Source organism: Lingula anatina, chromosome 2 (genome assembly GCF_051362555.1).
Source record: "Lingula anatina isolate TDL-2025a chromosome 2, LinAna3.0, whole genome shotgun sequence".
In the NCBI taxonomy this organism is placed as follows: domain Eukaryota; kingdom Metazoa; phylum Brachiopoda; class Lingulata; order Lingulida; family Lingulidae; genus Lingula; species Lingula anatina.
In genome coordinates, this window is record NC_141768.1 from 22,273,366 (window position 1) to 22,290,550 (window position 17,185).

General features: G+C 36.9%; 1 protein-coding gene across 1 annotated transcript in view; it reads left to right on the forward strand.

Annotated features, from left to right (window-relative positions):
* The first annotated feature begins 8,480 nt into the window (after window positions 1-8,480).
* The window catches only part of LOC106166336 (uncharacterized), a 28,188-nt gene continuing 19,483 nt past the window's right edge, over window positions 8,481-17,185 (forward strand). The window contains exons 1-14 of the mRNA XM_013544864.2: window positions 8,481-8,658; window positions 9,119-9,303; window positions 9,706-9,853; window positions 10,217-10,414; window positions 11,128-11,312; window positions 11,743-11,887; window positions 12,977-13,177; window positions 13,718-13,902; window positions 14,356-14,500; window positions 15,157-15,357; window positions 15,628-15,818; window positions 16,042-16,186; window positions 16,548-16,733; window positions 16,934-17,115. Coding sequence (XP_013400318.2) covers window positions 8,493-8,658; window positions 9,119-9,303; window positions 9,706-9,853; window positions 10,217-10,414; window positions 11,128-11,312; window positions 11,743-11,887; window positions 12,977-13,177; window positions 13,718-13,902; window positions 14,356-14,500; window positions 15,157-15,357; window positions 15,628-15,818; window positions 16,042-16,186; window positions 16,548-16,733; window positions 16,934-17,115 — 2,463 coding nt within the window. The 5' untranslated portion in view covers window positions 8,481-8,492. The remainder of the gene's footprint in view (window positions 8,659-9,118; window positions 9,304-9,705; window positions 9,854-10,216; window positions 10,415-11,127; window positions 11,313-11,742; window positions 11,888-12,976; window positions 13,178-13,717; window positions 13,903-14,355; window positions 14,501-15,156; window positions 15,358-15,627; window positions 15,819-16,041; window positions 16,187-16,547; window positions 16,734-16,933; window positions 17,116-17,185) is intronic.

Here is a 17,185-nt window from a genome sequence, read left to right on the forward strand (position 1 = left end):
AGTATGGCACGGACGAGTTGCATTTAATACTGGTTTCAGATTTTACAACCCAGAACAGCAGAACGGGCGAGTTCAGATAGACGCAACCTTAAGCGAGCGCAACAGGTTTGTTGGTGGCAGTAAAATGCTTTGGGATTGGTTTTCATTTTCATTTACAGACATACCCATTTACATTATTTATGGCAATCTTACTGGAATCTACTACAGGAATGAAACACCTGATATAGCTGGAAATGCCATTACTCCGTAAGATATGTCATGCAACCATTCTACAATTTGACAACGCTCGATTTTACCGCGGAAGAATTCAAAAGGTTTTTTATGCAGCATATTATTAATATTTGGATTTTTTTTCGAGATAAATATGGGATATGCAACACGTGTTTTTATAGGGTTGACACATACTATAAAACATCACGTTCTGTTTTCGAAATGCTGGAAAATGAAATGCTGGAAACTGGGAAGCTCAAAATATCCTGGTGCTTAAAACGTCTCAACACGACTATTGCGCATGCAAGCCATCGGGCACGGGTTCGCATCATATGGGTTTTTAAAACTATGGTTTTGGCGAGACGATGGAAAGTAATTTCACCATATCAAGCCTTGTGCAATTTACAGAAATTTCACGAGCACTGTAACTGTCATAAGGATCACTATAAATTGAAGGCGCATACTATCATTAGTATAGATGAAGCGGATAGATTGTAAGGATGGTGTGGATTAATTTGAAATGTTGAACTTTGGTTACTTTTTTCCATTTTTTTCTAGTAGATTATCTCACCAACATAAATGGATAAGTAATTGATTGCAAAGTGAACAGAATAAAGTATTAACTTAAAAGGAGTGGAGAAATTATGATAACAATTATGGGTTTTTTTTTTTAACTACCGGATGACCCTACTAGATGAGTGCAGGATGTCGAGGATCCGTTATACCCACGGTTATTTATTAAATGGTCATTGATAAAATGCAGTGTAATAAATTGACATTACAAGCATCAATTTGATATATATATATATATATATATATATATATATATATATATATATATCACATTTCTATTATACGCAATTAGCATTATCATGTTCAGGTTCTCAGATATACCAAAACTTACCCGGTATGGTGACGATTTGATGATAATTAACCTTCTAAAATTGCCAAAGGCGAAGTTATTTTCTAAAAGAAATGGACAGAAAATAAGGAGATCAAACATGAAGCAGTTTCCTTATTATGCCAAATATTGTTTTATCCAACTTTGTAAGGCATTATTTAAGATGCCCGGTACATGATGGGCTGTGACCTGGTATTATTTCGGAGATGTCTAACTCTGTTCAAACCTTACTTCTTGAGTAATTAAACTTTGGAGAATACAAATGTTTGGTGCAATCACTAGGACATGTTTATTGTTATTAATCCATATTTTGTTCCCTTTAATCCTTCTCTTTTGCGTGTCGATAATTCAAACCCTTTTAAATGTGCCCAACTAAAAGTTCAAACTTCCTGTGCCATTCAATTTGAATTGATTATTAAATGTACATTGACTAGCGTATGTTGTGATGTTTTCGTACACTTAATATAAAATCATTTAGAAGGTCATTGTAATTGTGGATCTTTATGTATAACTTTCACTTTATCCACAGTATGACCAGCTTGATAGCATCCGACGATTGATTGCCCCTTTTAGTTACCATGTTAATTGTATAACATATTTTAGGGGAAACAAATGTTATAAGATCAGTGACTAGACAGGGACATTATAGATTGGAAGAGCATAAATGGCGTTTGGGCACATTCCAGGAGATTTGGTCCCACATGAGACTCATAACATATGAACGTGAAAAGGACGGTCTTGGCTTGATAGATGCTGACACGTTCAGACCGTTTTAAGCAGGGGGAAGAAACTCGATTGTGGCCCCTGCCTTGTAATCCTTCCGCGACCCCACCCGCCGCCAACGTGTTGGTCGTCTTGTTGAAAACGTACAGAGCAGAATACATATTTGGGGTGAAACCATGTATCTGTTTCCTCAAGTTGAAACCAAAACGTCTTAGACGCTCTTTCCCAAGGACTTGAACTCTCCCTCACATAGTACGCAGCTTTGGAGGATCTGTCTGAGTGGTGTTAAGGCCTTTCCGGAAAGCAGATATGCAGCTAATAATACAGATTGTGCCGTGTTTTGTATACCTCTTGTATGGTATTCTCGGAGGTAGGAACTAAGATGAGATTACGATAACTATATATGAATACCAGCTGTTAAAGTTAAAAGTTTAAGTTACATATTGTTTAAAATCGTGTTGATTATGTTTTACAACTCTTACATTGTAAATCTTCTTGTCCGCTCCAGTTGCACATCCTTTTTGCCAAAATTTCTTATATTGATGTCAACCATGTAAAAGTTGCAAATAGTTGAATAAATTGAAATATGTTCACGGTCAGAAGTAGAAATTTAAATTTAATCGGTAATTTTGAATTAATTTATAACCTATTGCACTTCCAATGTTACGACCCTAGAACAAACGTATACAGAGAGCTTTAAGAAAATTTGATAAGAAATGAAATTGTCTTCAAATTATTCATGCGTGCGGCTCCTTTCGATTAAGTTGAAGCGGTGCAAACAACCAACGGCGGAACGTGCGTTTTCCCATTCATCTACCAGAGCAATAGCTACAGCACCTGTATCACCCTTGACTTCGGCTATCCTTGGTGTGCCACTACATCCAGTTATGATCGAGATTATCAATGGGGAACATGTATATTAGGTAATAACAGTAGGTGATAACTTTAGGTGTACCTATTCCGCCATTAGCACTAAAGTAAAGATGTATGGGACAATACAAGTATGACCTTAGTTGAAATGGACAGGGTGTCTGAGTATAAGTGTGGCACGTATTCACAATTATAAATATAAACCAAACAAGAAAAGCAATAAAACTTTGGATTTCCTAAATGCTGAAAAGATGGCAATTGAGATGAGTCTTCATTTTGTACCTCTCGTTAAAAAATCAATCTTTACAAGACACGCTAATGGCATATTGGACTCCAAATGACAAAAGCTCGGACTGCGTCCACATTCTCACCTTCGCAGTCAACTTTCGACAACTTGATGATGGTTGCCCTTTCTTCTTCAGTGTTCGAGTGTCCTTAGTTTTTTTTACCCAGCGGGTAAATTTTTGTTCCAGATAGAGCATTACACAAAATGTTTTTCCTTTGGTTAGCCATACCATTTCCATGGATAATTTTGAAATGCTGTTCTAATTCTCTATCAACCCTGAAAAAAATTTAATTAAAATTAAAATAATTAAAATTGGCGGAGATATAAACCTCGAAATGGACCATATTGTAACACTCTGTTATTTAAGTAGCCTTGGCGCTAATTATTTGAATCAGAATTTTGAAAAAAGGGGTTTGTTTTAATGAATAGAATTGAATGCTGGGGATTTTGTCGGTATGTAGATAGGAGAGAATCATGTGAATCAACATATTCATTCTTAATATGCATGTATATACATATAGATAATTTAGAATATTTCAGTTGTTAATGTGTTTACAATGTTTTCAGCAGTCTTTTGAAATCCATTCATTATGTTGCAATGATACTAATTTATTTATTTTATTTTGCGTTCTGGATCAAATACACTATGGGATAACGATGCGGATAGGCGTTGAATATGGCGAATAGTGTAAAGTAATGATTTGGATAAGGCCATATTCACTGTGTAATGATGCCAAGAATAAGCTTCTTCCAGTTGGGTGATGTAAGTGATCAAAGAGATTTCTTAATTTCATATTTTCCGGATAATGCAATTAAATTTTAACCTTTACGACGGGGGCATGTCTTCATCAACAACATACTCTATACATCAGTCAAAATCATTTCAGTTTCCATTTCTACTTCACCTAAATCGATACTGCTCAAGAATTGCAGACGTTTTGACCACTGAGTGACCGTTCCATTGCAGACAGGAAGTATAGATATGATGGCTATAATGTATAATGTAGAGTTTCATGTTACGCGCAAAACCCTTCAAATTTGCAGTTTAATGACGTTTTAATATGCGAAGTGAATATGCTTTCCTCTTCAAAGCCAGGGCTGCCTTAAATCAATTTCTCCTTCCAGAAGCAAATGTAGCTGCTCATATTTTAGCAAATTAAATGTTTTGAGTTTACACCTTAGATGGCTTTAAGGAAGATTTAGTGTTGTTATAAATAACGGAATAAGAATTTCATTGCTTTATTAACCAATGAAAAGTTTGTCTACTTTTTATATCTCTGCATGTGCAATTTAACTATCACTTTGTCTGTCTACCTATTGTCGGGGTGAATTGAGTTCCAATATTAAATCTTGCATTATATCACAAAATCCTGCAGATATTGATCGTTAATAACACATTTGACCCCGCCACTTTAATGAAACATCAATTGTTTGGGTATGCTGTGTTGGTTTATCAATTTCATATCAACTTCACTTTTTTTTTCAAATTCCCCAATGATGCGAGTGTGCGCTACACGTTGAAAAAAGAATTATCGATTTTAAAATGACGGGTGTATGTTATTTTGTTTAGCAATGCTACAATATACTTTAGGCAAGGGTCAAAAATGGCAAACATATAATGGGTTTTATTGATTGATTGATTCCTAGCTTACGCTGAGAACTCTTGGAATGTAAGCAATGTTATCAAATTATGATACACATGTAACATTGAAGGTGATCTTTCGGGTTTCAGTGTGTTAAGTTTTGGTTACTTGAAAACAAAATCATAATAAGAAAAAACCGGTTAGGGAATATATAGGTCTTTAAATGTTACTTAGAACAAAACGTCTTATCAGTAAGTAAATGTAGCAACAGTTTAATTTCATTGCATTCCTCCCATTAACTCATGGTATGCCTAAGATGTAACCATCTTTAAATTGATAGAGCCGTCTATATACGTTGACACATTCGATTCATAGTTGTAATCAGGTGCGCTTACTATTGTCTTTGCTCGGTAATTGCTCTTCTGTTTTGCATATTAAATGTAACAAATGCGATAGAATGACGAGCACTCAAATTCAACGGTTAATACTGTCGTTGCTATTGATGCCAATCTATCTAGGATTCTCTTTCACTTTTCGTTACTTTATTTGCAGTAGCCCAACTAGAATTGATAAATTGATTACCTTGTTGCACGCTGTGATAGCGCACTTTGTGTGTGAGAAGATGACAAGCCAAACAATAGATATTGTTATTGATAGGAATGTAAGCGAGGCGCAACGGCCAGCGCAGTAGCTGACAGTACGAGCTTCAATACTAGCGTATTTGCTAGACCCGGACTGGAAATGTATATCTTGATTTTTCACAGGGTTTTTGCTTCCTTTATTTTCATGTTTCTTGTCGCAGTACCCACTACAACCACAACCACAACCACGACATCTACGACTCCATTTCCAGGTGAGTTTTTATAAGATTTTGCTTTTTCTCTTAATTCTCATTTTCAAAAACATCAGATCGCAAAGGGGAAGATGTTTTTAAATCTATGAGACCGCATTTTAACTAACGTATCGTTTTTATTTTATTTTATTTTATTTTATGTTGCAAAAGATTGTTTACTATACTGTGCTAACATTCATATAAATCCATTGTTACCAAAAAAGCAGTGATGATACATATCATGTTTAGCTTGTCACAAATAAACAAAACTCTCACGGACGCTATATTTTAAACATTAAACAACCTATAGTCCAATGAAATACCATTATTCTGACTAAGTGTACTTGTGGTAACGTTATTTAGTTTTTTTAATCAGTATTTCAGTAATCAAGGCCACATTTCAGGTTTCTTTTTTACACATTCATCTTGACAAGAAAATGGCAAGGACTAACGTCAAATAATGTTACATAATAAAATATTTTTTGAGGTACATGTACAAAGCCAAATAATAAACCGACATATCAGATGACAGATGATGACAATTACATCTCTAGATACATAGGGAAAATCAAGATTGCAACCTGCTCCGCAAGAATTATAACATATGCATATAGTGTAAAGCTAGTCGGTATTATTGCAAAGATAATATCAGGTTCTTAAAACCAATACCTGTAACCTAACCTGCAGGGAGGACACTGTGTACAATTTATTCGCCAGTTATATGAAGATTGGAAAATTAAATCGATTGTCCACTTGGATTAGTTAACGTTAGACGTATTTATTACGTAATGTACATGGTGTGTGGAAAAGCGAAAATTGAACGGACTGTCCATGTACTTGTCGCTTCCTCTAACCATTGACGTCATCCATTTACCGCGAGCCACACAGGAAACAATCCGCGGTATAGTCCTCGTGACAGAAGAAAATATTGGCCACTTAATTCACATCTTAATTTTGATGTTAATCAATTTATCTAAAATAAGGGATTAGATATTGTAGTTATCGTTTTTGGCCTTTGCAGGCCAACCCAACAACCAGACTCGGCACATAAGGATCCTGAATTAACCGGTATATCGGACCACATTACCCGTTTTCAAGGTGTGTGTCAGATCGCATTTCGGAGTATCAGTCAGAACACCGACAGGATAAGCCCGCGGTCGTTTGTTCTGGGGTATGATACTCCGAATCCTTATGTGCCGAGTCTGGTAGTTGGGTAGGCCTGCTTTGGTTATTATTTTTTTTCTGAATTAGGTGTCTTTTAATGAAGCGTACAGTTACCATAATGATATTTTAGTGAATTTGCAAGTTCTCTATTTCTCATAGTAATGGAACACACTACATTTTGGGCACAATTTTTTTACCGATTAATGTGGGAACAAATTAAAGTGGGAACGATTACAAACACCTTTGGTCAAACACCTTCTGAGAACGTTTGGTCTATGGGCTTTAATGGACTCTTCATTTTTTGTTGTTTTTTTTTATTTAAGCACAATAGCTTTGGTCGCGAAATATATGTAAAATCACTTTATTATCATGGATGGAACCATGTCCAGAACCATGCTCCTTAAATAATATTTTAACTCAATATACGCTTAAATTCCTTGTTAACATTTATTTTAAATCCAATTATAATTAATCATGGCTGCTTCTACATGTTACAACCCCACGTGTGAAAAGTGTTAATGTCAACTTTCCCCTAGATACCGCAAAGAAGTTTCGGTAAACAATAACGCCTAACAATCCTTACATGCCATATTGTAAAAAGAAAAAATAAAATAAAAGCCACAATTAATAACATTCATAAATTATTCATAAAGTATTTTATTTTATTATTATTAATTATTATTATTATTATTATTATTATTATTATTATTTTGTAACTTTACCGATGATCGATTCCTTTTACCAAATATTTCAGGATGTGATGAGTACATAGACGCCGCAAGCGGCACTCTCAGCACCCCGGGTACCACGTACCCCGCATCTATCACGTGCACGTATGTTATCAACTCAACCCTACCTGACGGGCTCATCGAGCTGAAGTTTAACGGTGCACTGGATATGGAGCATGGTGGTGCTTGTCGAGATTATCTCCAGGTACGCCGAGAAACTATTTGTTTTCTTGTGTTTCTTTTAGTAAGTTTTTTTTCAAAATTGTGCATTTTTATGATTTTTTTGCTAGATATATGTGCGGATGTCACGGTCATATTGCACTGAACCGAAAAGAGAGCAATTTTCAAACTAAAACATGATGACCTTTATTTACTTTTCTGTCATTTGCCTATCTCATAACTGTGCGCTCCTTCAACTCGGTAGAAAAATACGTTTTAATTAGTATTGGCACCCCCTTGCAGATTTGAACTTATTTACAGGAGTAGTTGTAGCAACAACAACTATAAATCACCACTTTTTCTAAAAAAGGCATTGTTTTTTAGATATACGTGATCCCGGAAAGTGGTTATTCAGATGGAGTTGAAATCTTCAAGGGCGAATATTGTACTGGAATACCGGGACCTTTTTACGCTCGAGCCTTTCGCTTGGAATTCCTCAGCGACACGGTTGACGATGGTAATATGGGGTTTACAGCCACATACAGTAATGGTTAGTACCTTATATCCATTTAAAATTTTATTTATTGCTGCCTGCTACCAATGGGGACAAATTACGCCTTTGCTGAATTCAACGTGTCCTTTTCATTGATAATTCTAGTTATCCTGGTATTATAAATATCATATATCAGCGGTTGTTTCTTTAGACGTATATTGACAGATACAAATAAATAATCTATTATATTTGTAAAAAAACAGAACTCACAGAGAAATCTTGAATCATTTCTGTACGTAAGAACCGGGTAGAGGTTAGAAACCACGTCTGTGGTGCACCAGATACTAATGGTGGTAGGGGCCTACATGTAGTTTCAAAAACTTTCAAAATTTGCAGAATGGTATATTTAAAGGCCCCTATTGATATCCTGAAGATGTATGATTAAAAAAAAGTTCCACTTGCAATGTTTCCATGCTTTTACTTAAATCTTTGCTAGCTTTTTGTTTTTAAATTAAAACAGTATCTGTCGAATACAACGAATGGATGACGTGGAGCCCCTGTGACGTCTCATGTGGACACGGGACTAGCGTTCGAGAGAGGTCATGCAACGTCACAAGCGTAACGCCGCCAGTGGTACACCAAGCCTGTGACACTGAGACAGGACCGTGTACGGCCTTCATGGATATATGTCCCATAACAGGGAGCAATGGTAAAGCGTTGTTGAAAACCTTAAAATGGAATTTCTAGTCGTTCAGATACAGTTTTAATACATGTGTGTGAAATGTATGTCGTCAACCGCACAAGGGTTAAATTGTACAAAAATTAAATTTTGTGGCGATATTTGGATTTGTAACAAAGTAATTCAGTTCGTCAACACTCAAAAGATAATTATTTTCATGTATTTGGCATCTCTCATTAGGAAGAACTGCAAGCATGCATGTTTTGCATGTGGTATTAAGAAATACTGATTCGCTGACTGTTTTATTTATTTAATTTATATCGATAGGAATTTGAACAAGATAATTTTTATTTGAATTCCGTGCGCTGTCAACATTGTTGCATGTTTGAAAATCACTGGAGCAGGCAACCATTTTTGTATGTTATTTCATTAACTTATTAACCGGAAATTATCCCCCAGACGTTGTGTTAAATATTATTCTTTTCTGCAGGTTGCGACGCAGTCTATACATCCAAGAATGGCTATGTAACTTCTCCTAACTTCCCTGCTGACTACAACAATAATATGGATTGTAATTACACCATAATTCCTCCGTCCAACGGCAGCGTCTTAAAACTGAATTTTACTGCATTTGTGGTCCAGTACGAAGCAACTTGTTATTACGATTATCTCACGGTAAGTTAAATTTAAAAAGAGGGAAGTAAAGTCGTTAGCTCTCTGAATGTTTCACTTTCCATACATGTACCCGTATTTCTATTTGAATGTTCAAACATTTAATCCTGATTTCAAACTGTGAGATTAGCCTACATGTACGTACATGTGAAATTGAATGCAGTTGTCTGATATTTATGGTATGCTCTTTTGATCCATTGCATGTTTTTTTCTATTTGTATTCTATATTTATTGACTATCCACATACATGAACATGCGGTAGCAAAACAGTAAAGGCTCTGGCGCTGGAAATAACCACTTCGTATGTACAAGGGTGTAGTTGGACGGTGTTTTGAATGTACCGTAATTTAAAATAACATTAACGCAACTTTGAACGAACATATTGTATTCATTCATTTGTTTTAGGTACAAGATTTGGGAGATTCTACCAGCCCGCCAGAGAAATTTTGTGGCAGTTCGAATCCTCATGATTTTTACGGGACGGCGTTTGAGCTATTATTCCATTCCAGCTATGCTACCACGTACTCAGGGTTTAACATCACATACTATAGCTGTAGGTTGCTTGTCCATTTAAATTATTGTTTGTTTGGCTACTGTTATTTCCTAAGATCATGCAAAATGTTTTAATAAATTAGCAGGCCTAGAGTGTTTTGAAAATAGGAATGTTTTATCTGGTAGTAAACGTTACACAGGAAATATTCATTTTTCTATTAGGTTTTCATCATTCAAGGTTATGAAATTTTCATAGCTACATGTATATAAGAGGGGCAGTAAGAGGGATTTTAGTCGGGTGAAACGAAAAACATAAGGTTTAAAGCACACTTTTTTAACGTCGTGTATGTCTCTATGGACCTGCAAAGCCCCAAATGCTATACTTTCCATTTTAATGTATTACTGATAAATTATTTTCTTTTAGTGACAAATATCACGTACAGTAATTGGGGACCCTGGAGTTCGTGCAGTGTCACGTGTGGGACAGGCACGCGCTCTCGTCTGCGTACATGTTACGTCACCGATTCCGACAGCACGGTGGTGTACCAATATTGTGAGGACATGGAGGAGACAGAAGCCTGTGATGGATTCATGGCGACGTGCCCCGTCTTGGGTGATAGTGGTACAGCTTTGTCATACTATAACATTATCCACATTTTATTGGCTTGATGTTAACTCGTTTCAGATATGGCTATTTAATTTACAAAGCAAACAGACAATGGGCTAAACTTACACCTTGTTCCATTATGCAAATATGCCTTATATCAATATTGCTTTCAATGATTGTCAATTGAATTCTTTATGGGTTAGATTGGATTCAAAGTTTGGTTTTGGTTTCAATGTGCGTTTTATTCTTCATTTGGGTGAAGTGATTTAAGTGACATTATAATTATTTAGGTAAATTAATGTTTGGTCCAATGGCTTTGACAAACAAACTTTTATTTGTCTGTGCTATTGTTTATCATCGATTTCACATTAACGTTTATGGCAATGGTCCCTTTATTGACTCGCTGCCATGACACCAGCTTCTTGTTTTTGGTGTCATTGTCCTGAGGAATGGATAGTAGCAATGTCTCATTAATTATATATAGCCTGATAACGTATCATTTACAAAGTGCAAGACCTTGCGTTGTAGAGATTATGGCTCAAAGTTCACTCTAAACGCAAAATAAACTTACCAATCCGTTGCATCCAAAAATGTTGAACATCAGATATTTATGCATTTTATGTTCATTTTATATTGCGAAACACAAAACAAAGTTACTACCTCTGAGTAGATCTTATACTCAGTTCCAATGAAAAGGTTGAGAACTGTTCGCATTTTGTTCTTCATAGGTTGTGGTGGTCTGTACCAGTCGTCTCCTGGTCTCCTGATGTCTCCTAATTACCCAAATAACTACCCTAACGGACAAGACTGTAACTACACAATCGTGCCCCAGCAGGATACCCTGTTACAGAGGCTCACCTTCGTGGCTATGTCGATTCAGGTGCACGCGACTTGTTATTATGATTGGGTTCAGGTGAGTTACATTACGTGCCTAGATTTTTTCTTTTTATATTTTAAAAAAGGTTCTCTTCAAATTCTACAAAGTTAAATACTGCCTTCTGGACGAATACTTAATGGTTAACTGTATCCTGGTTTCACTGTCAAAACCAAATTCAAATAGTTTACATTTCTTCTTTATTTTTCAACTTTCAGCCAATTAAAATAGGCCTAATTCAAAATTAGTTTTAAATTATTTTTTCATAAAGTACCACAATTGTTCGTCGGACATTTTAATTAATGTTGGTACTGTCACCAGTTCGTTGTTAGGGATATTTACAGCCAAACATACGATGGCATATTACCAGACATTAAGTAAAAACTTAGTGGCAAAACCACTCTTTTTGCATTTAACGTTTTGTTCATATGAAGATTGAACACTTGGATTTAGTGCACATCACTTTCAGGTCAAAATAATTGGCGAGCCCCCGTTCAAAGAGAAGTACTGTGGTGCCACATTACCACCCGATATCTATGGCGCTGGCTTTGAGGTTTTGTTTCATTCTAGCTCCTACACACAGTCCACTGGCTTTCATATCATCTACTATCAAGGTATGTGATACAGTTGTTAACGTCATAATGTTGTGTATTTTTGGTTTATTTTAATTGATGTCATAGAGTTACTGTTGTTAGTGATATTGATCACTTTGGAAAGGGGAGTTACGCGAAACAGCAACGCCAGGCTGAATGTTCACAGGTAGTTGGGTGTTGGTTGGGAGATTGTTGGCCTCACTCGGAAAGTAACACCCAAAGGCCTGTGTACACTCACGATGCTCTTGAGACATGAGCGAAACGTTGCCTTTTTGCATTATTCTCCATTCCAAAGTAAGTGGTCAACATCACTAAAAACAGTAGCTTATTCTAACATGGTATACAACATGCTCGTGGTCGCACCCCCTTATGTTATATCCAAACTAGGAAAGCACTTCGAGAGCGCAGACCTCCGCTAAGGCAGCAATGTCTCCACCCAATGCGGTTCACCCCTAAAATTTTGATTCTATAATGATTTAGTTTTTTTTTTAATTTTTGATTATTGATTAATTATTGATCTGGATCACCAACAACAACTAATCATCTGTTCCTTGGCCCACTTCTGTCAGTTCCTGAAAATTTAATCAAAATCGGTCTATAACTTAGTTTCTTTTATTTTTGATTATTGATCCAGATCACCACCAAAAACCTACACTTCTAAGTTAACCCATTTCTGACCTACCCTGAAAATTCCATCAAAATTCATCCATTACTTTTTGATTTATGTTGATGACAAACAGACAGACAGACAAACAAACAAACTTGGGTGAAAACATAACCTCCTTGGTAAATATTAAATAGGTAAATATTATGCATTTGACTTCTTTCTTGAAACAGATATTGTCATTTTAGTGCCCATTAGAATCCATTTGATAAGATTAAGTTTGAATAAAGAATCTCTGTGGGATATGGGCGTCCTCATCCATACGGTACTCACTCATCCTTTGGTGCCTTTTTGGTCGTTTTCCTTCATCAAATGTAACTCCTCCATCATGCAAAAACAAAGCTACAGACGTGTATTTTACCATTGGTAGTTGGTATCGGCCTCGAGAAGTTGTCTTGAAATAAGTTGCAAGTCAATTAATAAAGATTGTTCCTTCATCGTTTCAGTGGAAAATATCACTTACAATGAGTGGAGCTCGTGGAGCCAGTGCAGTGTCACATGCGGACCAGGCACGCGACAGCGGACGCGAACTTGTAATGTGACAGACACCGCGTCCACTGCGGAGTTCGTGTCATGTGGAGCAAATAGCACGGACACCGATATATGTCAGGGATTTATGGAAACTTGTCCCGTGCCTTTTCCGAATGGTAAATCTGCTCAAATACATGTAGCTTTTGTTTTTTAACCAGTACCTTAACAGTATTAAATGTCAATTGAAGATAATTTTTGTGTCAGTTTAAATTGCCAAGTGTAAATCTTTATAGTCTTTTTTTTTTTTTTTTTTGCAAATGTTTAAGACGAGAAAACTTACATCATGGGTGTTATTGTTATTCATGTATATGATTTGAAGGTCATTAATATTTTCTTTACCTTAATTGCCATTGAGAATTAAATGAATGTACATAATTAATCTGCGGCCCTGGTAGAGGGAAAGGGTGATGCTGGTGGCATTATCCCCTGCCAGAGCGGCAGTCATTAGCGCAAGAAGCAGAAGTGGTTTAGGGGAATCCCCCTACCTGTCACTACCGTGTATTTCATTTCGGAATGGTGACACTCCTCCCACAAACATTATTTTAAACTTTAAGTTAACCAGATGATTTTTGGACATGTGTATCCTAGTTGCTACTATGCTCTGTCCCAATGGATGGAGTACTCCTAGTTATTTGTTCTCTTTCTGTTCTTCATAGGTTGTGGTGGTCTGTACCAGTCGTCTCCTGGTCTCCTGATGTCTCCTAATTACCCAAATAACTACCCTAGCGGACAAGACTGTAACTACACAATCGTGCCCCAGCAGGATACCCTGTTACAGAGGCTCACCTTCGTGGCTATGTCGATTCAGGTGCACGCGACTTGTTATTATGATTGGGTTCAGGTGAGTTACATAACGTGCTTGAATTTCTTCCTTTTTGTGTATTTACAGTGTTACAAAGTGAGGTTTTGCCTTCGACACCTCTTTTCACCTACATAATTTACCTAAACCCCCTCACACTGGAAGGCGTTTCTTGTGCGACAAGGAAACTGACCAGGGCCCCATAACTCGATAGCATCACGCATTGCGACAGAGCGCAAGCGTCTCGATTCCATAACTCGCCCATACTCATATAAAACATTGTAGCCTCTGTGTGATATCACTATTCGCAATACGCGATGCTTTCGAGTTAATTACGGGGACCTGGCCGCCGTTGGACAGAAGCAATGTAACAGCACTCTCATGGAAATCCTTGTCAACTAAGCCAACTTGTTATATTATTTATTGTTTATTGAAACATAAACCATGGGTTTTAGACACATAATATGAGAATCACGCTGATGTCATCACTTTTAGGTAAAAGTCATTGGCGGGGTTGCGTTCAAAGAGAAGTACTGTGGTGCCACGTTACCGCCCGATATCTATGGCGCTGGCTTTGAGGTTCTCTTTCATTCTGACTCCTACACGCAGTCCACTGGCTTTCATATCATCTACTATCCAGGTATGTGACACAGCCGTTATTGTCATAATGTTGTGTGTTTTTGGTCATTGTAATACATGTAGGTCTCAAATGATCTCGATATATTGTGGAACTCTGTAACCACTGCGCTGTGTATCCCAAAGAAATGTATGTGTAACTTGAGTGTGTACCGTGAAGAGTGACGAGCTAAAGTGTTCAGTACAAACAACACCACGAAGTCCCCCAAATATCTTTATTTGTGTGCATTAACTAGTTAAAAAATATCAGTACAGAGAAAATTACAACTGGGGGGTGGGGGATTGGAGGTGGGGTAGGGGGTGGTGATTGTGTACGTGTACCTGGAAACGCGCAACTTTCCTTATTAAATTCAAATTATTATGTACTTGACTTCTTTTTTGTCATTTTTTTTATCCATCCGAATCTATCTGATAAGAGCCAAGTTTTAAATTAAAATCTTTGTACGCAATTGGATCCTTCCCCATCCGGTTCTCTCCCAATCTTTTTTGCCCTCTGAGTCATTTTCTTATTGCAACAATCCTTATTCAAACCAAGTTACAACATGAAAACTACCGGCAAGGTATAATATCGGTACATATAGTCCACTATAAGTTGCCTTAAAATAATTCACAAATTCACAAGTCAATAGATTGAGTGACAGCGCTGCTTCATCGTTTCAGTTGAAAATATCACTTACAATGAGTGGAGCTCGTGGAGCCAGTGCAGTGTCACATGCGGACCAGGCACGCGACAGCGGACGCGAACTTGTAATGTTACAGACACCTCGTCCGCTGCGGAGTTCGTGTCCTGTGGAGAAAATAGCACGGACACCGATACATGTCAGGGATTTATGGAAATTTGCCCCGTGCCATTAGGAAATGGTAAGTCTGTGGAAATTAACATTTTATTGAAGCAAAACATTTGTACATTAACTTAACTAACCGTCAATTTCAGGTTATTTATTTTCTTTTTAAGTTTAAATTGTACACTTTAAAACTTTATCGTCCTTATACCCACGGATTTAGATTAATATAAGATTAATGTAAAATTAATTGTTATTTATATACTAGAAGATTAAACATTATTTATTTAGCCAATATCATTTGAAAACCCGATAGATTTTCTTTATCTTGCCCATATACTATCTACAGGGTGCGGGGCCTTGTACATGTCAGTCCCAGGCCGAGTGACATCTCCCGGCTATCCCGGGAACTATCCTTCGTACAGCGACTGTACATACACCGTGCTGGCCAATCACAGCGCCCCTCTGCTCAGGCTGACCTTCACCTCCATGCACATTGAAAGTTCCTACTCTGGGGCTTGCAATTATGATTACGTACAGGTATTATAACGTGTATCTGCACCAGAATCATCATTTGTTCTCAGAGTTCGAGAGCATAAAAACACAATAAAAAAACATTGGTCTGCACCACAGATGAATCTCTTACTTACCTTTTTATGCACAAAATAATAATAATAATAATAATAATAATAATAATAATAATTAATAAATAAACACCGTTACCAATCATTGATGTTTGTGCTCTGTTTATGATATCTTTTAGGTTCGTGTTTTAGAACCAAATGGAGCCTCTACAAAGCTATGCGGCACAAGCCTACCCGCTGATATATACGGTCCTGGTTTTGAGCTGACTTTTGAGTCAGATTTTGGCACACAATATACTGGGTTTGAAGCCTTTTACTACCCCGGTACGTAGACATTGATGGCACGGTGAGGTTATAATAATTTGGCATTGCGCACCAAACGGCGGCAAAAGAAATGTCTGCGACATTTGTTGCATGTACTCTACCCGGTATTGGTTACATGCACATAGTTGTTGTTCTTGTACGAAAAAAATATATATTAACTGAAATGTGTGTTTTGAAAGTAAATATTTACGTCCCAAATTTATTGTACGTGCCAAAAAATCAGTGGGCGTAAAGGCAAATAAACATTAGATATGACCAGCACGAACAGATTGGATTCTATATTGATACATAAAGCATCCATTTCCGTTCCTAGTGCGTCGACACCTTATATCCATTGACCATATTTATTGCTGTTTTCTAGTTGAAAATGTAACGTACAGTGAGTGGAGTAATTGGAGCACTTGTAGCCAAAGTTGCGGAGTATCCACACAGACAAGAAGCAGGACCTGTGACGTGCCTGGTTATACTTCCACTCACTGTACCAACACCACAGACACCAAGAGCTGCACCGCCTTCATGGCGCAATGTCCTGTTGGTGGTTCAAATGGTGAGTATTGTGAATGAGCAAAAATGAAAAAAGAAAAAAAAAAGACTCAACAGACATGTACGGCCAAAACGAATTTATCGCATAAGCTCTGCTGTATAAAAAAACACTATTCTTAGAAATGAATAAGCGAATATGTTTTGATATGGTGAATACAAATGGTTCTGGAATCAAGTTTTTGTTGATATTTTTGTTGTCCATAGGTTGCGGAGGAATGTATTTCTCTGTCCCCGGAATAGTGCAGTCCCCCAATTTTCCCGGTACATATCCAAGCAGTCAGAACTGCTTGTACACCATTCAGGCTGAAGTCTACGGGACATTACTAAACTTGTCGTTCTCAGATTTTCAACTTGAAAGCAGTAGTGTCTGCCGTGACCGCCTTGAGGTTAGTTTCATTCATTATCGAATATAATATAATATAATATAATATAATATAATATAATATAATATAATAT